The 21,460-nt window shown below is 40.4% G+C and overlaps 3 protein-coding genes across 4 annotated transcripts; 1 reads left to right on the top strand and 2 right to left on the bottom strand.

The window, feature by feature from the left end:
* Window positions 1-4,333: 4,333 nt before the first annotated feature.
* On the bottom strand, window positions 4,334-13,677 carry TOPORS (TOP1 binding arginine/serine rich protein, E3 ubiquitin ligase). 2 transcript variants are annotated; one of them, XM_084897975.1, is made up of 3 exons: window positions 13,485-13,677; window positions 11,736-11,930; window positions 4,334-7,547 (listed from the first exon to the last, which is right to left on the bottom strand). In XM_084897975.1, exons 1-3 carry the CDS (start codon window positions 13,485-13,487, stop codon window positions 4,620-4,622), a joined length of 3,126 nt encoding a protein of 1,041 aa, XP_084754101.1. In that variant the 5' UTR covers window positions 13,488-13,677; the 3' UTR covers window positions 4,334-4,619. The 2 variants fall into 2 exon arrangements, with proteins under 2 accessions (XP_084754101.1, XP_084754100.1); XM_084897974.1 differs by lacking the exon at window positions 13,485-13,677 and adding an exon at window positions 13,148-13,306.
* Window positions 13,358-14,306, top strand: SMIM27 (small integral membrane protein 27). The gene is made up of 2 exons (XM_084898030.1): window positions 13,358-13,530; window positions 13,907-14,306. The coding sequence occupies exons 1-2, from the start codon at window positions 13,486-13,488 to the stop codon at window positions 14,018-14,020; spliced, it is 159 nt and encodes a 52-aa protein (XP_084754156.1). The 5' UTR covers window positions 13,358-13,485; the 3' UTR covers window positions 14,021-14,306.
* Window positions 14,307-14,829: 523 nt separating this feature from the next.
* NDUFB6 (NADH:ubiquinone oxidoreductase subunit B6) lies at window positions 14,830-21,329 on the bottom strand. Its single transcript, XM_084898016.1, has 4 exons — window positions 21,016-21,329; window positions 18,694-18,786; window positions 16,714-16,758; window positions 14,830-15,006 (listed from the first exon to the last, which is right to left on the bottom strand). Exons 1-4 carry the CDS (start codon window positions 21,193-21,195, stop codon window positions 14,938-14,940), a joined length of 387 nt encoding a protein of 128 aa, XP_084754142.1. The 5' UTR covers window positions 21,196-21,329; the 3' UTR covers window positions 14,830-14,937.
* Between the last annotated feature and the right edge of the window lie 131 nt (window positions 21,330-21,460).

Genomic DNA, 21,460 nt, shown 5'->3' with positions numbered 1-21,460 from the left:
AAGGTAAGGGTCGTGTTTCATTTTTACTTCTAATTGTTAACAGCACAAAGTGTTCCATTTAAAAATATATATATATTTTATTGATTTGGTACAGAGAGGAAGGGAGAGAGATAGGGAGTTAGAAACATCGATGAGAGATTCATCGACCAGCTGCCTCTTGCACACCCCCCACTGGGGATATGCCCGCAACCCAGGTACATGCCCTTGACCGGAATCGAACCCGGGACCTTTCAGTCCCCAAGCCAACGCTCTATCCATTGAGCCAAACCGGTTTCAGCAAAGTGTTCCATTTGTTGAAAAAATTTTCTGCTCTCATTGAATAGCTTTGGCACCTTTGTCAAAAAAAATCAATTGACTGTATGTGTGCAGGTATATTTTTAATTCTACTTAGTTCCGTTTGTCTGTGTGCCGATACTGCTTTATAAAGATTATTTTGGGTCTCTGCATTTTGTTATATCAGAGGAATAAACATCAATTTCCCCTGCTTACCGCACACACAGGTGATTGGGATTTTGCTCTCAGGACTGCATTGAATTCTAATCCATGAATTTGTTTTCTATACTTTCTCTCGGTAGTATTTTAAGTTTTAACAGCACAGGTTTTTCCTGGCCAGTGTGTCCAGTTGGTTGGGGTGCTGTCCTGTACACCGAAAGGTGGCCAGTTTGATCCTTAGTGTCAGGGCACATACTGGGTTTGGGGTTCAAGAGGGAAGCAGCTGACCAATGTTTCTCTCCCTTCTTTTAACTATTTTGTTCTTTGATGCTACTCTAAACAGAATTGTTTCTAAAGTTTCATCTTCAAATTGTTTGTTGATAGTAGATAGCAATACAAGTCTTTTTATTTTTTACCTTGCTTTATGCAGCATTGCTGAACTTACAGATCTAGGAATTTTTTCTGTATATTCCTTCAATTTTCCTAGGTAAATAGTCATGTAACTTGTGAATACATGGTTTTCACTTCTTTCCAATCTTTTTTTAAAATTCTTAATATTTTATTGAGAGAGGGAGAGGGAGAGATAGAAAATTCAACAATGAGAATCATTAACTGGCTGCCTCCTGCATGCCCCCTGGGTATTGAGTCTGCGACCCAGGCATGTGCCCTTGAACAGAACTGAACCCCGGACCCTTCAGTCTGCAGGACAACGCTCTAGCCACTGAGCCAAACCAGCTAGGGCTGCTTTCCAATCTTTATGTCTTGTATTTTGTTCCCTTATTACACCACCCATGACCTCTAATAACAAGTTGAATTAAAGTGGTGAGGGGTTGACACCCTTATTTCAGCGGGGAAATGATGTTTCACTTTTATTACAATGTTGGGCATAGGTTTTTCTCAGATGCCTTTATCAGATTGATGTTCTCTTTTATTCCAGGTTTACTCTGGATGGTTCACTCATCCATAAATGGGTGTTGAATTTCTCAAATGTTTTTAAAAATGTTTATTGATTTCAAAGAGGGAGAGGGAAAGAAACATCAATGATGAGAAATCATCATTGCCTCCTCCTTAATGGGGGTGGAGCCTGGAACCTGGGAATGTGCCTTTGTCCAGAATCAAAACTGGGACCCTTCGGTGTGCAGGCCGACGCTCTATTCACTGAGCCAAAAAACGGGCTAGGGCCAAACGTTTTTTTCTGCAGCAATTGAGGTGATCATACACTAATTAACAAAGTGAATTTCATTGATTTTGAAAAAAATATTAAACCAACATAGAATCTCTGGGATAAATCCCACTTGGTCATGATATAGCATTTTATTTTATTATTATTTTTTAAAAATATATTTTATTGATTTTTTACAGAGAGGAAGGGAGAGAGATAGAGAGCCAGAAAGGTCGATGAGAAACATCGACCAGCCGCCTCTTGCACACCCCCTACCGGAGATGTGCCCGCAACCAATGTACATGCCCTTGACCGGAATCGAACCTGGGACCTTTCAGTCCGCAGACCAACGCTCTACCACTGAGCCAAACCGGTTTCGGCATGGTATAGCATTTTAAATATATGGTTCAATTAACGTTTTGTGTGTGTGTGTGTGTTCATAAGAGATACTGGTCTGTTAAGTTTCTTTTCTTATAATGTGAGGATTATGCTGGTCAAGTTTGTGTGATATTGGTATCAAATGTTTAAGAGAATTCACAATGAAACTATTTGGGCTTGGAGTTTTCTTTGAACATACCTTATGATTCAATTTCTTTACTAGATATAGGGCGATTCTGATTTTAATTATCAAGTCAGTTTTGCTAAGTTGTGTTTTAAGGAATTTGACCATTTTCTCTAAGTTATTAAATTTATTGGCATCGTTATTTTTATATTTCTACTGATCAAAAGTCAGTGTTGCCAAGAATAATTTATCTTTTCAAAAAACAACTTTGCCTTTGATATTTTAAAAAATTGTTATTTTTTACCTAATAGATTTCTAATCATTCTTTTCTCTTCCTTTGGGTTTACCGGTAATTTGCTTTTACTAGTTTGTTAAGGTATAAGTTTAGATTACCAATTTTATACATGTTTCTTTCCAATATTAAATATTTGAGGCTATAAATTTCCCTTCTCAGCTGAGTTCTAGCATTCCGATCACTTTTGATATTATGCTGTTTTCAATGTCATTTCTTATTATATATATTATTCCTGTGATTTCTTCTTTAAGCTATGAGTTAATTAGAAGTGTGTTTATTTTTCAAATATTGGGAATTTCCTAAATATTTGAGGGTTACTGACTTCTGATTTTAGTGTTGAGATGTTCAATATGTTTCAAGACTTTGATCTTTTGAAATTTATTGAAACTTCTTTTATGGCCCAGCATATAGACTGGATTATCATTTAAGAATATTTATGTTGCAGTTCTTGGGTAATGCTTCATTAAATGTCAATTAGGTTAAGTTACAGTTGGCTCTAAGTCTCCTAACATTAATACTTACTTTTCTGTCTACTTGTTCTGTCAAGTATTGACAAGGGGTATTAAAATCTCCAACTATGGATATTTATTTGCCCATTTATCCCTTTCATCTTATCGATTTTTGCACCATAATTTGATAGCTGTTATTAGATGCATAACATTTAGGGATGTGATGGTACTATGTATTAAGATGTTTTATTGCCTTTAACTGAAAACATTATATAAAATCAGGATGTGAAACAAAACAGCATTAAGTTTGGGATACTTAAGAAAAACTACATTCTATAATTTTAAACTATATTTCTTGATCAACTAGTCTTTCCACAATCTGTCAATTTTTGAACTTATTAAAAATTGTCAAATCAATTTTAGATTCTTGTCATTTTAAACCAGTTTCCTACTGCCCTTAAGATAAACACAAACTCTAAACATGGCCTACAAAGCTTGGCCCTAAGGTCTGTCCTTCAGCTAACCCTGACTGACTACTTCAGCCTTTCCTTCTGTCTTTGGGCCTTTGCACATCTTTTCCTTTCATAACAACTCCACATCTACCTGTTAACTGGATTTCAGTTCAACCATCACTTCCACCTGAGTAGACCCCTATTGTATGCTTTTATAGCAAATTATACTTTCTCACCAGAGAACTTAGTTATGATATACATGTCATCTGTTTTGTTCTATCACCGAATCCCTAGTACAGAACGGCAGGTATTCCAATTTCTGTTAACAATGAATGAACATGGTAGCAAGGTAAATTTGAAGGTTAAATTTAGATTTAATCCAAGTTCTGCTGTTCACTGGCAATCCTACATCACACTATAAATGTAAAGCAATTTTTATCTCTAAAACTGGGTAAAATATAAACAAAGTCACTTTGTATAAAACAACTACCAATGTAAAAGTCTGACAAGGGTATTTCGTTTTTAGTAAGCTAAATGCCACATAACTGCATTTTTCTGCAGAAGGCAAATAATATACTTTTCACAATCAGGTTAAAGAATTAAATAAAATCCTGAAATGCACCTCAACTAAAATTCAGAATTTGTAACACAAGTATGTCCTTAATTATTTTTCAGTAAAATAATCTGACTTAAAAATGTATCAGCCACTCACTATATAGGAAAATTTCTAGATTTTAAAGTATTGTTGTTTATTTTTTTCTTTTGTTGATTATACATTTTCTTACTGGCAGATCAGATAAACAAGTATATAAAAGAAATATTTAAATTATTCTTTTGGCAGAGGATAAACTGTGCAGATTAAATGCCTCATTTTAACCTGAAATAACAGTTTGGAATCATACAAATTTTTAAGAAGAAATATAAACTGTCTAAAAACAGATTCTCTTAGTTGATAACACATTTCCAGAATAACTCTCAAAAAAAAAAAAAATTCAAAAATACTCTACTTTAAAAATGTCAATACCATATGGCTTTATGAAATAACTTCTAAAATTATATATTTTTATTTAAAAAGGATCCCAAGTTTTAAATAAACTGCTAACAATAACATTTTCTTCACTTAAAAGTGCATATTTGAGGGGGCAACATACTTTTTGAACAAATAATTTTTACAAATTTTTAACACATAAAAAAAAAAATCACAAAATATTTTTAAGGGGGAAAAGTTTTCACCAAAACTCATCTTTATATAGATTGCAATAGATGACACTTTTCCTTTTTCTTCTTTTTATAGCATCAGAATTCTCAATGAGGTGCTTTGGCAGTTTTAAGATAAATCATAGTCCCCACCAAGACATACTGGCATTAATGATGTCCGTGGAGATGACAATTGCCTTGATGACTCTGGATGAATGGAGACATTTCTGGGCTGGTTCTCTAAATCAGCAGCAAAGGTGCTCTCTTCTCTTACATTGAAAGTTTGTTCAAGTGAAGCTGGCTGGAGTGGAATATTAATTACAGTTCTGTTGGCATTATTTAAGTCGTTAAGAGTGGTAATATCACACTCTTTGTCCAGAACACTGACTTCATCTTCTATTGTAACTATATCTTCAGTTTCAAATGTTTCCAAAGGAGCCAAAAGTTCACTTTGTAGAGGGTCTTGAGGACCGATATTGTCACATTCTGTACCCTCCTTTACTTCAGAGTCCTTATCACTTTCACTGTCAATGGTAATTACAACTGGGGAATGTGAAGCATTATCTCCATGGTGTTTCTTATGCTTCTTCTTGTGTTTCTTCTTTTTCTTTTTATGATGTCTATTTGTATCAGTAGCTTTCCCTTCATATATTATCTCTACACTTAGGCTCCGGGTTCTCCTTTTCCTCTTCTTGTGTTTTGTGTCTCTGTCTGATGACCGGCTATCTGAAAAACTATCACTCTCGTTTTTATAATTTCCACCCATTTTTGATGCAGATTTTTGGCAATGACCTTCCTTTACTTTAGAAGTCAAGTCACGAGATGGTTGAGCCTCTTCGTTAGTACCCTCCAAATGTCGTGTTTTGTATTTTCGCTTCCCTCCAGGCTTTTCATTTCTCACCCGGTCAGGCCCTGTAGATGCAGCCTTTGATCTATTACTAGATAGGCTCCTTGACCTGTGCCTTTCATAGTAGTAATATTTTCTTTCACTGTGATTATTTTTCCTCCTAGCATTTGTTCTTTCAGAAAAGGATTGAATTCTCAATTCTGGACTTGAAGATTGTCTGGAATAATGAGCTCTAGATAGAGTTCTCCTCCTATAAGATGATTCATAGCCATCTCGATCCTTGTTTCTACTATAGTAAGTATACTCCCACTTATATCTGCTTCCATAATCATTTTTTAAATAATAATGATCTCTAGTTCTGCTCTGTGATCTTCTTTTACTATGATCACTGCTACGAGATCTTGATCTGCTTGAGCTTTCACTACTTAGAGAAAGAGTTTGGCTTTTTCTCGACCAACTACTATCCCTAGTTCTTGACCTTTTTTTGTCTCTTCGACTTCTAGGTTTACTACTCTCCCTGCTTCTGGATCGTTTTCTTTTCATTCTTTTCTTCCCATGATGCCTTCTACGATTCTTCTGATCATGCCCACTTCTACTCTGGGAACGTGAATCTGAACTCCTCGATCTTCCTCTCCTTCTGTGTCTATGGTTATATGGGGAATATACTCTGTCTCCTCTGGCAGATGAGCTCAGGTCTCTAGGAGAGGACAATGATGTACATTGTTTCTCTTCCTTCTTTGACTTGATTCTTGAACTGGAATCACAACGACCTTTATTTATTTGCTCATCCTTTCCAAGGACAGAGCGTGGAGATGAACATCTACTAACATCACTATCACCAGAACTGTAAGATTGCTCTTGTTCTTGCGTCTTCACAGTCTCCCTTTTCTCATAAGAGCCTAAATCCTCAGAATCCGAGGACAGTTCAACAAGTTCTGGAGTCCTCTCAGCTAGTGGCTTAACAAACCCAACAATGACACAATTATCTGAAGAAGAATCACTGTCGTTATTTGGGTCCTCATTGGTTTGTATTCCCTGTATCTGAGATGTAGCGCTTTCTGTTACAAGTTCTTCATCTGAACTATCGGAAGTATTTAAAAGGGAAGACATGACAGCATGCACTTGTTCGGAGCTTGAGTAAGATGGCCCTGGTGTCTCGTCATCCCATGGTGCCCGACTGACAGTGGCCACATTAACATCCATCTCTCGCGTCTCAGCCTCATCTGGGGAGATAGTTATGACAGAAGAATCCGAATGGCTGCCTTCTTCATAGGAAGGAGCAGGGCAATCATAATTAGCATGCTGATCAAAGGCTGCCATGTTAAAAGGAGACCTAGCAAAACTGATGAATTCATGTATAAAATGCTCAGTCCGATTAAGTAAAAATGGCCTTAAATCAGACACAAATGCCTGACTCTCCAAGTCATAGCGAGTAACGTTACTCATAATGATGTGCTGTACTATGTTCACCAAAGATCCATGAGCTCCAAAAAGAACTGTAAGTTCCCGTTTTAACCAGGGAACTAATCTGTGAAGACAAGCTGGATTTCTACGGAAAAATTCAGCCGAAATATCCCTGTAGCGACCACCATCTTCAATATTTCTAACACGAGCACCAGCTCGATAGAGAGTTCGCCTAAAATTAATAATATCTTGTTCTTGAAGTTTCCGCAAAGATCTTTCATCAGTAGTATTTGGCCTCCTTGGAATCTGTCTCATAAGTTGAGAAATTTCACCATCTCTGGATCTTGTTGAAATGCCTAATCCTTCAAATAATACTCCACTATCTGGTGGAGTTGTTGTTCTTCTCGTGGTTCTACTGGGTGAATAAAAAGGAGCACTTCGCTCTCTTGTCATAGTTGTACGATAGCGAAATCGTCGACCATCAGGGGTGGCAAAAGAACCATTACACGAAGGCCTTAGGACGTACTCTTTGAAGTCATCTTCTGCTCGCACAGAATGGAAAATAGAATCAAAGGGCTGTTTACAGAGTGGACATTCAGCTTTGTTTTTAGACCACTCTTGTACACAGCGAAAACAGAACTTATGTAAACAGCGATCTAAGTAAGACACATTATCAAATCTATCCAAGCAAATAGGACACTTAGAATCAGGAGACGCATCAGCTGGTACTGTCTGTTGAAATTTGCTAGTGCCAGCTTTGGGTGAAAAGTTGTCCATTTTATATTCCTTAGCTGCTGATGCCATTACCTGTAAAAGGGAAAAATTTACATCAGTAATCCTGTAAAACAGAAAGGACCAACTTGAAAAAAATACAAACATACTTTGGTGAAAATGGTTCATTACCTTTAAAGGGGCAGTGTCACCTACTGACATAATACTTAAGTACAAGTTCAAAAGACAATTGTCTAGATTTGAATCCTTGTTTCATACTAGTAGTATGCCTGCACAAGTTACTAGCTCTAGGCTTTGATTTCACCTGTAGATCATTGCATCACAGGGTTTGTGAAGATGTAAAAAACACTTAAAAAGGTGCCTAGAACATAATAAACTTTCAAAATATTATATAATACTGTTATTCTTTTAGCCCTAGCTGGTTTGGCTCAGTGGATAGTGTCAGCCTGCGGACTGAAAGGTGCTGGCTTCAATTTTTCTATCACTCTCTCCCTCTCCCTTCCTCTCTGAAATCAATAAATTTTTTAAAAAAAAAAAAAATAGGAGAAATATTTAATATATACAAAAAAGTACAAAAAAAAATATTCCAAGTACCCATGCATCTACCACTCAGACTTAACAACATTTTCTCTAGTTAGTCCACATTTCTAAAAAAAGTCCCTTATCTACCCTCCTATCCTCTGTAGAAAACAAAGACCCCAAAACATCACAGTCCTCAGTTGGCGTTATTTCTATGTGTAGTTTTATATCTTTCATATACATACCCCAAATAATATAGACTACTGATTTATTTGTGGTAAGTTTTGCACATGCACCTTTAAAAAAAACTTTAGTAATAACTTTATATGGTGATAGGTGGTTATTAGGCTTACTATGGTAATCACATAGTGGGTATATAAATGTTGAATTACTATATGGTATGTACAATCTGAAACATAATATTGTATGTCAACTAGCCAGGACTGGTTTGGCTCAGTAGATAGAGCGTCGGCCTGCAGACTGAAAGGTCCCAGGTTCGATTCCGGGCAAGGGCATGTACCTTGGTTGAGGGCACATCCCCAGTGGGGGGTGTACAGGAGGCAGCTGATCGATGATTCTCTCTCATCGATGTTTCTAGCTCTCTATCCCTCTCTCTTCCTCTCTGTGAAAAATCAATAATAAAAAAAAATATTGTATGTCAACTATACTTGATCTTAAAAAAAAAAAAAAAAACACCAAAAACATTAGTGAGATAATTTGCATACCAGAAAGTTCACCTGTTTAAACCAATTCTGTGTCTTTTAGTGAAATATCCTTTTAAATACAAAAAGGATTTTTAGTGAAAATTAAATTAAATACTAAATATAAAACCATTCAAGGGCAGTACATGGCTCATAGCAAATGCTCACTAAATATTAGCTGCTGTGATTATTACTACACCATTGTTACTATGCTATTATAGTCAGTAAATCACTCATTTCCTTTCAACCCCCTTAAGCAGCCTTTCACTTTATTTATTTTTATTTTTTTTTCTCTTATATTTTATTGATTTTTTACAGAGAGGAAGAGAGAGGGACAGAGTTAGAAACATCGATGAGGGAGAATCATCGATCAGCTGCCTCCTACACACCCCCCAACCAGGGATGTGCCCACAACCAAGGTACACGCCCCCGCCCGGAATCGAACCTGGGACCCTTCAGTCCACAGGACGACACTCTATCCACTGAGCCAAACCAGTTTCAGCTAAACAGCCTTTCTTAGCCTTTTTATTTAATGGAAAGTCAGCCAAAATGTATCCTGAATTATGCTTTCAGCCCCTTTCCCTTATTATCTTTTCCCACAAGGATCATTAGAATCTTAAAAATTAGTTTTATTTATTTTAAATTTATCGGTTTATAATGCCTATAATTTAAATGAATATGCCAGAGCTGAAATCTAATTTGCATTACATTTTAGCCTTATCTTATAAAGTTCATTTAGTTGCATTTTACGCTAATCATTTTATATATGTTAAATACTAGTTTCTTCCTTTATGTTTTCTTGAGCCTATTATTAATCTTTAAAAAAAATTAATTGATTTTAGAGAGTAAGGGAGAAGGAGAGAGAAGCATCAATGATGAGAGAGAATCATTGATTGGCTGCCCCCTGCATGCCAAGAATTGAACCTTAACCTCCTAATTCATAGGTAGATGCTCAATCACTGAGACAAGCTGCCTGGACTATTATTCATCTTTCTCTACCTCCTCTATCACAGGAACTCTCACCACTAGTCAACCACTAGCAAGTTAATCAAATAACAGAACTGTAATTTTCTAAACAATAGACTCATTGGTTATACCAAGTTCTAACAAAAATAAACCCCACAACAAAAATCTGAAATTGTAAAATCAGTATTTTATCATAGATTTCAAATTAAATGTGCTCATCTAGGGCATTTTAACTTTTTCAGAGCAGTAACTTAATAGGAGCTCATTGCTGAACAGGTTTCTTCAAGGGGTCTAACTATTTCTAGTTTCCTATATTCTACAGTGAAAATGCAAAAATCATTATTGTTCGTAATAGAATCATAAATATAGAACACCAATCATTTTTGTCAATATATTTAAACTCCGAAACCTTAATATTGCATGCATTTCTCAGCATTTCCTCCTATTCTATTTTTTATTCTCCTAAGGAAAACAAAAAGCAAAACAGACAACAAAACCTTTAGGGTAAGACACAACTAAAAAAAATTGGCCTGCTATATTTGGTCAAACATTGAATTAACATACCCTAATGCTTTGGCAGAGACAGACCAGATGATTTTGTGAGCTTATTCCGGAGGTTCCCACCCCTGCTCTCTCTATAACAAAGGGACTATTAGACTTTTACATACATTGTTTCTAATTGTTTATATTGATTTTCAGAGAGATGAAAGAAAAGAGAAGCATCTATTTGTTGTTCTACTTATTTATACACTCACTGTTGGATTCTTTTTTTAAAAAATATTTTAAAAAATATATTTTATTGATTTTTTACAGAGAAGAAGAGAGAGGGATAGAGAGTTAGAAACATCGATGAGACAGAATCATCGATCAGCTGCCTCTTACACACCCACTACTGGGGATGTACCCGCAACCAAGGTACGTGCCCTTGACCGGAATCAAACCTGGGACCCTTCAGACCGCAGACCGACGCTCTATCCACTGAGCCAAACCGGTTTCAATTGACTTTTTATTTTATTTTTATTTTTTTAAAATATATTTTATTGATTTTACACAGAGAGGAATTGAGAGGGACAGAGAGTTAGAAACGTCGATGAGAGAGAAACATCGACCAGCTGCCTCTTGCACCCCCCCCCCACTGGGGATGTGCCCGCAACCAAGGTACATGCCCTTGACCGGAATCGAACCCGGGACCTTTCAGTCTGCAGGCCGACGCTCTATCTATCCACTGAGCCAAACCGGTCCCGGCTCAATTGACTTTTTAAATTGACTTTTAGAGAGAGCAAAGGAGAGGAAGAAAGAAACATCAATCAGCTGCCCTGAATGGAACGAGCCCGAAACCTGGGCATGTGCACTGATTGTGAATCCAACTATCAACCTTTGGGTGCACGGGCGATGCCCAACCAACTGAGCGACACCAGTCAGGGCCGTTGGTTTTGCATGTCACCGATTAAAAAAACAAACGAATCTCACCCCCAATCTTCACAATTAAATTACCTACCAAAACTTCCATTCACTCAATCACTATCTGCCTCATCTCAGTTCTGCCCCTTTCCTCCCTGGGTGGGAAACCGCAGCCCACGAGGAAAGCCACACGGACTTTAATAACAGTGGGTGCCAGCCCACAGTGGGTGACACCACACCGAACTCCATCAGCCACGGCGAGGGTCCACGCTTCCTTCGGGTGAGAACGGCCACCGGCCAGGCCCTAAGACCACCACCACCACGTGCCTCACGTGACCGCAACGAACTAAAAGACCGTTATTCCCATTTTACAGACAGGCTGCTCAGAGAGGTTAGAGAATCCATCCGCCACACCCCTGACAGTGGAAATGCCACGATTCAGACTCGAACATTAAGCATTGGTCCCTCCCCAGCCCTGACCAATGCCTGTCCCCCTCCCCAGCGCTTCTCGGACACGCAGCCCTCCGCCACCCACCGGCACCAAGCCACAGGTGCGCTGCCCGGACGACCTCTCAGCTCCCCGTCTCTGGAGGCTGTGGGCCTCCCTCTCGAAGGGAGCTCCCGCTCGCCCAGCCCTTCTGACCCCCCACACCCCATTGTTCCCGACCTCACTCACCTCGGAGAACGTAGGCGAAGACCGGGCCGGAGCACTGGTGGCAGGCTCCCGACCGCCCAGGAAGCCGGGCCGGTGACGGCAGGATCCGCGAAGGCGTACCCGGCGACTTCTCCGCGGGCCCTCGGGAGCCGGAGCATGAAGGGGCGCTTCACCCTCCTCGCGAGACAGCGGAGACCCCGGCGGCTGTTGTGACCCCTGTGACGTAAAGAGCTCATCACCAATGGTAGCGTGGACAAAGCGCAAAGCCCCGCCCCCGAGACCGCCGGCGCGTCAAAACAAAACACCCGCCTGCATGACGCATGCGCACTGGGAGGGCGCCGGCCCTGGGGGCGGAGCCAGGTGCGCTCGGCCCCTCCCCCTTTTCCCCTTTCTTCCCCCACCCCCTCTCCCCCCAGTCCCCTGCGACCGTTCGGGGCGCGAGCACAAATCCCTCCGAAGGTCCCTCGCCATCACCGTTCCTGTTACTCCTCTCTGGAGGTTACAAAAGGCAGTCACTCAATGTTCGCTCCCAACTTGGCAGGAAAACACGAAAACTAGTGGGTCTCATTTAAACCTACCCAGACTCTGCGAGAAGTTACTAAAAGAATCTCTTAGTAGTATGGAAAGGAATTGAGTTACACGGAGGTGAAGTCACTTTACCTACTAGGAAACAACAACTCCGAGATGGGAATGGAACCCAAAGCCAGGGCCCAACCAGGATGCTGGTCTTCGGACAGAAAGATCGATTCCAGTCGGAATAAACAGGAATCCGCTTGAGGACACGGCCTTGAAATCTTCGCAAAATAGACCGTTTTTCTACCAAGACTGCTTTCCCCTTCGCCACCCCCAAAGTCAGGGTTAAAACCCTATTTTTTTTTTTTTTTTTTTAATGATGATATCTGGGTTTGACCCCGGAGAGAGAAAACACTGCCTCTAACGCGGCCCCGGCCCCGGTCCTCCCCTCCGACCGCACGTGCGAGCGTCCCGAACATCCCGGGGCCAAACTCGTGCCAGCGCCCCGAGCCAAACCGCCGCCCGGGAGCTTCCCCTTTGACTATCTGACATATCTGACCCTCAACAAACACTTGTTGATTGGCAGGTGCAGGACGCCGGAGAGCGGACGCCACGTTATTGCTCCTTAGAAGTCGCCATTTACATTAAACGTTATGAAAGACTTTGCTTCTTGAAGAAGGGCTGAATTAACGGGATTCCCACAACGACTTGTCACTGTTATATAAATGTTCTATCACTGTTATATAAATGTGGTATTGTTTACGCCAAAGGTAAACACACGAAAGACTTATATCCATACGATGTGGGAACAGATGCCAGAAGAAACGTTAATTCTCCCAGAGTTAGACGCCCGGGGTCCTATTTACAATACATACTAGCTTTTCCAAATAGACTTTAAAATGCACAAGACGGTACATTACCTTGCATTAAAACTGCACTGCAACTGAAAGAACCCGTTGGCGAGGTGCGCCTAACTCTCTCTAAACGGCAAAGAAGATCCATTTAAATCCTTCTCCCCTGAGTCTGACTCCCCTGCGGGAAAGGCGGGCCCGGCCCGCGGTCCCGTGGGCCCGCCCCCCGCTCCGGGCGGAAGCGGCCGCCGCGCGGCTGGGAAAGGCTCCCGGAGGCCAGGGGGCGGGCCTTCGTGCCCGGATGTAAGATGGCCGCCGCCACCGCCCGACAGCCGCCGCCCCGCAGGTTACGCTAGGAGGGCCTGCAGGGCCTGCCCGCGCCCGCCGATCGCCGTGGTCTCCTTACCATGAGGCCAGTGAGTCGCCGCACCCTGGACTGGATTCGCTCCGGGGTAGGTCCCGGGCCTGGCGAGGCTCCACGGTGTCGGCGCCCTCGTCCTCCGTGGCGGAAGCCCCGTATTTCTTGAGCTCCCACAAACTCAAAAACCCATTCCTGAATTAAGGTTTTCTCTCCCTCACCTCGGCTCCGCCTCTTCCTGGAGGACACGCTCTTCCGCTTCTTACGTAAGGACAGTGGGATGGATTCGCCTCCGGAATTCCATTTATTCCATTTGTTACTGTAATTCCCACCTTAGCAACCTACATGGCAACCAATGGGGAGGAGGCAGCGAGGAAGTACTACCCACACTGAATTTTTTTTTTTTTTTTTTTTTGCTTTTACTCCCCCTCTTTCTTTCTTTTAATTTTTAACTAATTTATTTATTTTAGTTGCTCCTCGCGATCGTATTACTTTCCTGGGGATATGTCATCTATGCATCGACAGTAGCCGCTCGACGACAACTAAGGAAGAAATACCCAGACAAAATATTCGGGAATGAATGAAATTTATAATTCCTTTGGATTTTATTCTATGCAAATACTTCATGTTTACCTGACACATGTCTATAAAGTAAAATCCGTAATGTAAAATTTCCAAATTTATTATCACATACTGCCCTTTATAAATAAACCATGAATGTGCTAACTTTTCCAATTCGTGTACTTTTAAATTCTCATATAACAAAGCATCCTAGATCTGACAGCCTGAGTATCAGATCATAGATGAAATGACATGCATTTCAATTTAGAGTTCCTAAAATACTTCTTTTAAAATGCCTCTGAAAGCCACCTTTAAAACAAGAGTGTGTGGACTTTCTAATCTTTTTTAAAAAATATATTTTATTGATTTTTCACAGAGAGGAAGAGAGGAATAGAGAGTTAGAAACATTGATGAGAGAGAAACATCCATCAGCTGCCTCTTGCACACCCCCTACTGGGGACATGCCCGCAACCAAGGTACATGCCCTTGACCGGAATCAAACCTGGGACCCTTCAGTCTGCAGGCCAACACTCTATCCACTGAGCCAAACCGGTTTTGGCATGGACTTTCTAATCTTATATCTGTTTATTATTTTATTCTGTTGCATACCTACACAACAGACTAGATTAAGTATTATGTAAGAAAAAAGTTATCATGTGACTAATTTTCTACATCTTTTTTTCTGACACAAGAATGGCCAGAAAAAGGTGATTATTCATATTTTTTTAAAGCAGGTCCAGTTTGTATTTACAGGTCCAGTTTGTATTTATTGTTAAATAAAAAAATAAAATCTTAAATTGTATAGTGTTAGGGAAGAAATAGGCAACACATATCCGAGAGTAAACTTTATTAAAGTTACTTTTCCAGAGAATATAGTCAGTAAATATGATAATATACCAATAAAACTTAGGCTCATATGCCTTTGAAATTTTAAATATCTTCAATGATGTTGATCAGGAAATTCTTTCATTGGTGGAATTACTTCTCCAGTCTCCAGAATTATATCACCCTAGGAAAACAAACACATATTAGTAGAAAGATCTTGTCTGCAAGGTATATCCACTCAGTCAGAACTCACCCTGAAAATGTAGTTCAGCTTTGGCATTCACAATATAAAAGGACTTAGACAAAGCAGTGGCTGTCTAAAGATGGGAAACCAGTATTCAAAATCTTAAGGTATAAGGGAAAGAATAGGGGAAGTTTAACTCAAAACAAAATGACCAGAAAGAGCATGAAAGTGGTCTTCACAAAGTGATAAAGGAATAATGTTTATTTGCAAGGCCCCAAGAAATAGAAGAAGCCCTAGAAAAAAGTTCCAGAGAAACACCTTTAGCTCAATATAAGGAGGTAATGTATTTCCAGCAATTAAATGTGTTAGGCAATCAGCAGTTTATCGTTTGGCCCAGGTAGTAGAGACAGAATGCAAACTTTGCCTGGAGAGCTGGTTCAGGTGTCTTTTCAAATCTAGATAGTGTGTGTGTGGTAGAAAAGGCATGGGCCTTGGAGCCAGAACCAAGTGGTAAGAATCCTGGGAACTCCATTGACAAGCTATATAATTTCAGGCAAATGACTTAGCTTTAGTTTCAGCTTTGTGCTCAAGATTACAGATTCTGTCAACCTGACAGTCATGAATGACTGGGTAGAGCAGAATTATCCCTCATCCGCACCCCAGCCATTTCCTGACCTGTTATTTAATAACAATAATAAAATATAGGCATTATACATTTTGGAGATAATTTATTACCACAGCTAACATTACCCTAACAGAGACATTAATACTCTGAAGTGGTATTAATGCAGCTGTAATAAAAATTAGACCACATGGCCGAAACCGGTTTGGCTCAGCGGTAGAGCGTTGGTCTGTGGACTGAAAGGTCCCAGGCTCGATTCCGGTCAGGGGCATGTGCACTGGTTGCGGGCACATCCCCAGTAGGGGTTGTGCAAGAGGCAGCTGGTCAATGATTCTCTCTCATCGACGTTTCTAGCTCTCTATCTCTCTCCCTTCCTCTCTGTAAAAAATCAATAAAATATATATTTAAAAAAAAAAATTAAACCACACGGCAGTCTGGAGGCAAGGACACTGGCATTGGAAAAATAAAATGAAAGCCAGTAATAACTTGGAAGCAGACTTTCTAAGGAGCTTGAGGTTCTGAGAGAGGAAGCTGGAAAAAGTTACGAGTTAGTTGCCTTGGAAAAGTACTTGAGGAAACATGAGCTCAGATAAGAAGTAGCTGATTTGAAAGCAGATATAAAGAGTAAGATTTTCAGGACCTTTCAGGATTGGAAAAACAAATTGCTTCTGAATCTTTAAACAGTAAGGGTTAACAAAACATTCTGAGAAACAGAAGCCCGATAAAGCTCAGTAAGCAGGGACGCAGCCCCTCGTCAAAGATCAGATTGAAGTGCAGTCTGTTTCAGACAGCCTCTGTATAGCTGCCACTGAGCTGAGAGGCAGCTGCATGAGAACAGAGAAAGGAGAGAACGTGGTAACTGTATAGAAAGATGGCCACTTCCCATTTTCAACTATAAGAGCTACCTTACACTATTACACTATTTCCTCCTTCTTTTCTTTTATTTTTGAACAAGAATATACAAAATAAGCACTTGAAATGACAGTGAAAACAAAAGGAAAATTTTAGTCAAATCACTTGGGGAGGGAAAAGAGAAAGAAAAATAGTGAAAAAACAAAACAAAAATCAGATGCTTTAAGACTTACTGGGAATAATCTGGGCTTCCTTTCAACCAAGGTATATGGTTTTGTCTGCAATAAAAGTAATGCTCTGTTAATTATGGTTTTAGAGTTTCTTCTAAAATTATAGATCATTAAAAAAAAAAATTATAGATCATATACCAAATGTTAACTTAGTTCCACCAGCTTTCCACCAAACTCCAGACTCATACAACCGTTTACTCGATATCTACTTGGCTGTCAAGCAGGCACTCAAACTTAACCATGTCCAAACGTAAGCTTCCCCAGTCCCTAACTCGCCCCTATCTTGGTACATACAAGACTCATGCTCCCAAATAAGTAGGACAAAAACTTTGACTTCTCAGCAGATCCTGTTGGTTCTACCTTGAGATTATTTTCTGAATGTGCTTCTACCCTTGTCTAAGTCCCTATCATTTTTCACCTGGGTGCCACCCTACAGTCTAATCTCTACACTGCAGGCAGAGTCAAGTAATTCTAACATGTATCACTTCTCTGCTCAAAGTTTAATTCTTTGAGACAAAGCCAAAGTCCTTGCAGTGATCTCTAAGACCCTGCACAATCTGGCCCATGGCTAGCTCTCTGAACTCCCACCTCCTCTCCTTGCACTATAGTACTTACACTATGGTAGCTCCTTTGCTATTGATCCAATCAGTTGGGCCCACTTGAGCCTCAGAGCCATTATATTTAACCAGAGACCCGGTGCATAAATTTCATGCACTGGAGGGGGGGCGGGGAGGTCCCTCAGCCCGGCCTGCATCCTCTCGCAGTCCAGGACCCTTTGCTCTTTACCACCTGCCTGCTCGCTGCTCCTTATCACTCAGCTTGCTGCTCCTTAGCGCTGCTGCGGAGGTGGAAAAGGCTCCTGCCACTGCACCTTGGTTTCATCCCTAACTTAACCTGGGCTGTTTCTTCCTTCGAAAGTATCTCGTTTTGCTTTTCTTTTCCATTCCTGCTGTCTGTGCCCTAACCAGATTCTCATCAGTGAACACCTACTACACGGTAACAGCGTCCAGCTGATTTGCTTGATGTGAGGACTTTCCTCCCTCCAATCACCCCACATCTTATGTTTTCCTAAATATATCACTTTCATAAAGTCACTTTCCTACTTAAAAGTGGAAAGCTTCCCACTGCCTACCACATAAAGTTTAACCTCCTCTGCCTAGTTTTCAAGACCTTCATTAATTGGTTCCAAGTCTTGGTTAGATATGGCTATGCTCATTAGTGACTCCATATCTTTCTTTGTAACTGGAATAACTTTTCTCCAACATACTCCTACCAGAATCACCTATCTCCTACTTTACTATAAACCCCTTGAGTTCAGGAATTTTGTCTTATATATTTTCTATAGCAATAAAGGTAGAGAACATACTAGGTACTCCATAATTGTTGATCAATGGATATGATCTGCTTAGTTAAGAGAACAAAGACGCTGTCAGCAAGCAAAATTTTAAAGAGACCACACAATCAACAGAGAACAAGTCCTGTTAGAATTTTTTGAGAACCCGTTATTTGTTTCATTCTCCTTTTAACAAGCTAACTTCAATGGGATTATCAATAATTTGTTAGGCAATCCCTAACTTGTGTTTTACCTTGAAATAATTTTAAGCTTACAGAAAGTTTATTGGGAGTTTGAGCAAGAATTATAAAAATAAAAAAATTTTTTTACCCAATTATTTCATAGTAAATTGCCAACTGGTTTACATCAGGTCATTTCTACAAATAAGGACCTTTTTCTAAAGGACCATATTCTTAAAATAACTGCAATAGAGTCATCAAAATCAGGAATTTTAACTTTTTGAAAAGCCATATATTACTTACATTTAATTAAACCTTTTACCTAAAAGGATTCAAAGTTGTTCACAATCAGTTACAAGAGGCGCATCATTTCCACTAAATAAGAGCGGGATAAGGCATACCCACATAGGAAATAATTTTGTACAATATTAAAAATAAATTCTGAAAAACACATATTTAAAACATACTTACAGCCACATGATATTTTAAGTGATAATGAATAATCCAGGCAGGTATAAGTACATGAGTAAAAATAAGGAAACCGTGTCGGTACGTCTTATAGACCTACGGAGAAAAAAACCATACACAAAATAAAACACATGTCCCATCTTTTACATTTGTGGTAGAAAAAAACAAAACATCCATAATACAACAATGTCATGGTTATTTAAAAATCTCTAAGTTCTACAAATTTCTTATAGTCTGTGGCTAACCTCACCCATTTAAATATTTTTACTAAACACAGGACCTGCTAGGGGACACCTAGAGTGCAGGGCAAGTTGCATTAAGACAAGTAGCATTTTGCAAAACTATAGTAAGGCATTTTTAGATTTAAAAAATAAATTACTTCTAGCCCTGGCCGGGTAGCTCAGTTGATTAGAGTGTTGTGTTGATACACCAAGATTGTGGGTTCAATCTTCAGTCAGGGCACAAACAAGAATCAAGCAATCGATGCATAAATAAATGGAACAACAAACAAATCGATGTTTCTCTCCCACCCCACTTCCTTCCCCTCTCTCTCTAATAAATAAATAAATAAATAATTTAAAAAATACTTCCTTATTATCTTTATTATAAGTTTGTTAAAGATAAAGCATGGCATAAATAACAAAAGAATAATTTTAATCAATTTAACCAAAATGATCATACCTACATCATTTTTCAGGTAAAGTCATCTCCCCAATTTATCCACTTCACATATCCATTTCAGATATTCTAAGTGTGAGGTGAAACCTGAGCACACCAATACTAGAAAAAGTGTTTTACATACTGGGATAGAAGTGTTCCAAGCTTACTTTGAGATGCCTTTATACTATTTTGAGAAAGGCAAAAGAGAACGAAAAGAAATGGAACTTTTCCAAGGCAAACAATTTGACTGAAAAATACCTATTCTTTCAGGGAAAGGATTCTAAGTGTTGTAATAGATATGACTGTGGAAGAAAAAATTAACTCAAAGTAAGGTAAGATGGATTTCAACAAATGGTTATTTATTTCTTTACATCATGGGAGGGATGTCTACTTTCAACCAAAATCAACAAGTAATGTCACAGATACAAAGGATGAGAGAGGACTTGAATTAGAGTTTAATTTTACCACCATAAAAAAAGTAAGCCCTAGCCGGTTTGGCTCAGTGGATAGTGTCGGCCTGTGGACTGCAAGGTCCTTGGTTTGATTTTGGTCCAGGGCATATGCCCGGGGTTAGGGGGCGTGCAGGAGGCAGCCAATCAATGATTCATCATTGATGTTTCTCTCTCTCCCTCTCTGAAATCAATAAAAATACATTTTAAAAAAGAAAAAGTATCTAAGACCACTTTTTCAGAAAAATTTGCATCAGGCTTTGTAGCACAGTAAGGAAGTGAATACACATAGATTTCAATGTGGACTTCCTTTAATTCCTAGCTCTATGGCCAAGGGTAAACCACTAAGTTTTTGTAGGCCTCAGTTTCCATTCATTAAGAACATTTTTCTATCTTATAGGAGTAAAGAATTAAATAAAGTAACACATGTAAAACCATCAGCAAAGTGCCATGCACAAAGTAAGCATTCAAGTGTTATACAAAGTAAGCATTCAAGTGTTATATACTATTATTATTCCATTATTATCAGTCAATCTCATAGCTAAGTGAAAGCAATTCTGAGATAATAGTGCTTAACACTCATAACTGATGTGACTTAATTAACGACCTCAAGAAAATGTTCAGAGACTCTGAAAAAAAAAAGACAGCTCCTTGAATGAGTGACTTTCTGCAGAGTACAGTGTAGGGATGGCATTTTTAAATGAAAAAGTGTATTCCACGTACCTAGTGGTAGTCTAGAAAGGTGGCTCTTGAATATGACTCACCAAGCATGGCAACAGGATTCTGTCTATTTTGGCTATCACATGGGGCCTGTACCATCCGCTAGAGACTGGCTGTGCCTTATGATAGCGGGTTGTAGTGTTAGCTGGGTTAACTTCAACCTTAAACTAAGTGCTCTCAAATACTAAAATCGTGGAATTTTAACCAGTGAAGCCTTGGCTATCAATCTGAGGGAAGATCTGCACAATCAAAAGAGACCCAAACGTGCTGTAAAACCCGAGCAGAGACCCTGGCGCGCAGGCCAGGACGCTTGGGACAAGGCGGCGTTCTGGCGAAGCCTAAGCCTCGGCAGGACCTCAGTCTCCTCCCGGGAGGAACTACCGGACTTTTGCGGGCGCGGAGCGACGTCCGAGTCCTTGGTTTGGCCCCAAGGAGCAGGCATTCCAGCAGACAGTCTGGGGGCCGAGGAGGGTTGTGCGGATGGCCGGTCACTCACCAGTCTCCTCCAGGGGGCCGGGTCCTGCAGAAAGTTATTCCAGAACCTTTCCATAGGCCACATCCTCTGCGGGGGCAGCACCGGCTCCCGGGGGCTCAGCTCCTGGTCCTTCAGCCATCGCCTCCTCAGCTCTCGCAGCTGCTGCAGCCGCAGCTTCTCGTCTGGCGTGTACCCCGTCATGTCGCCGCCGGCACCCGGACGGCAGGACACGGCGCGCCCCCGGACCTGGGACCCGGTCACGGCCGCGCGCTTCCGCTGGGCAGAGCGACCTTGCGGGGACGCCTGGGAGCGGCGCGCCGTTATGACGTCACCCCGGTCTGCAGAGGCGCCAATCGCCGCGCGCTCGCTGGGCATGCGCAAAGCCTGCGCCCACCGCGCTTGGGGCGGTCCCGAGTGCCAGGGAGAGAGGGTGGGAGGAGGGCGTTAGTTATGGGTTAAGGGGGAA

Source organism: Pipistrellus hanaki (genome assembly GCF_964339955.1).
Source record: "Pipistrellus hanaki genome assembly, chromosome: 11".
NCBI lineage: Eukaryota > Metazoa > Chordata > Mammalia > Chiroptera > Vespertilionidae > Pipistrellus > Pipistrellus hanaki.
The sequence above is the reverse complement of the archived record's forward strand: the minus strand, read 5'-3'. Positions and strand labels throughout refer to the sequence as shown.

What these genes read in the sequence shown, in the direction of transcription:
- NDUFB6 (XM_084898016.1), bottom strand. Translation starts at nt 21,195, where the DNA reads ATGACGGGGTACACGCCAGACGAGAAGCTGCGGCTGCAGCAGCTGCGA. An exon ending in CGGCCCCCTGGAGGAGACTG is followed by an intron (nt 18,787 to 21,015) that starts GTGAGTGACCGG and finishes TTTTCTCCGTAG; the next exon opens with GTCTATAAGACGTACCGACA. An exon ending in GGAAGCCCAGATTATTCCCA is followed by an intron (nt 15,007 to 16,713) that starts GTAAGTCTTAAA and finishes TTGTTTTCCTAG; the next exon opens with GGTGATATAATTCTGGAGAC.
- SMIM27 (XM_084898030.1), top strand. Translation starts at nt 13,486, where the DNA reads ATGAGGCCAGTGAGTCGCCGCACCCTGGACTGGATTCGCTCCGGG. An exon ending in TGGACTGGATTCGCTCCGGG is followed by an intron (nt 13,531 to 13,906) that starts GTAGGTCCCGGG and finishes TATTTATTTTAG; the next exon opens with TTGCTCCTCGCGATCGTATT.
- TOPORS (XM_084897975.1), bottom strand. An exon ending in CTTCGCCTACGTTCTCCGAG is followed by an intron (nt 7,548 to 11,735) that starts GTGAGTGAGGTC and finishes TCCCTTTTACAG; the next exon opens with GTAATGGCATCAGCAGCTAA.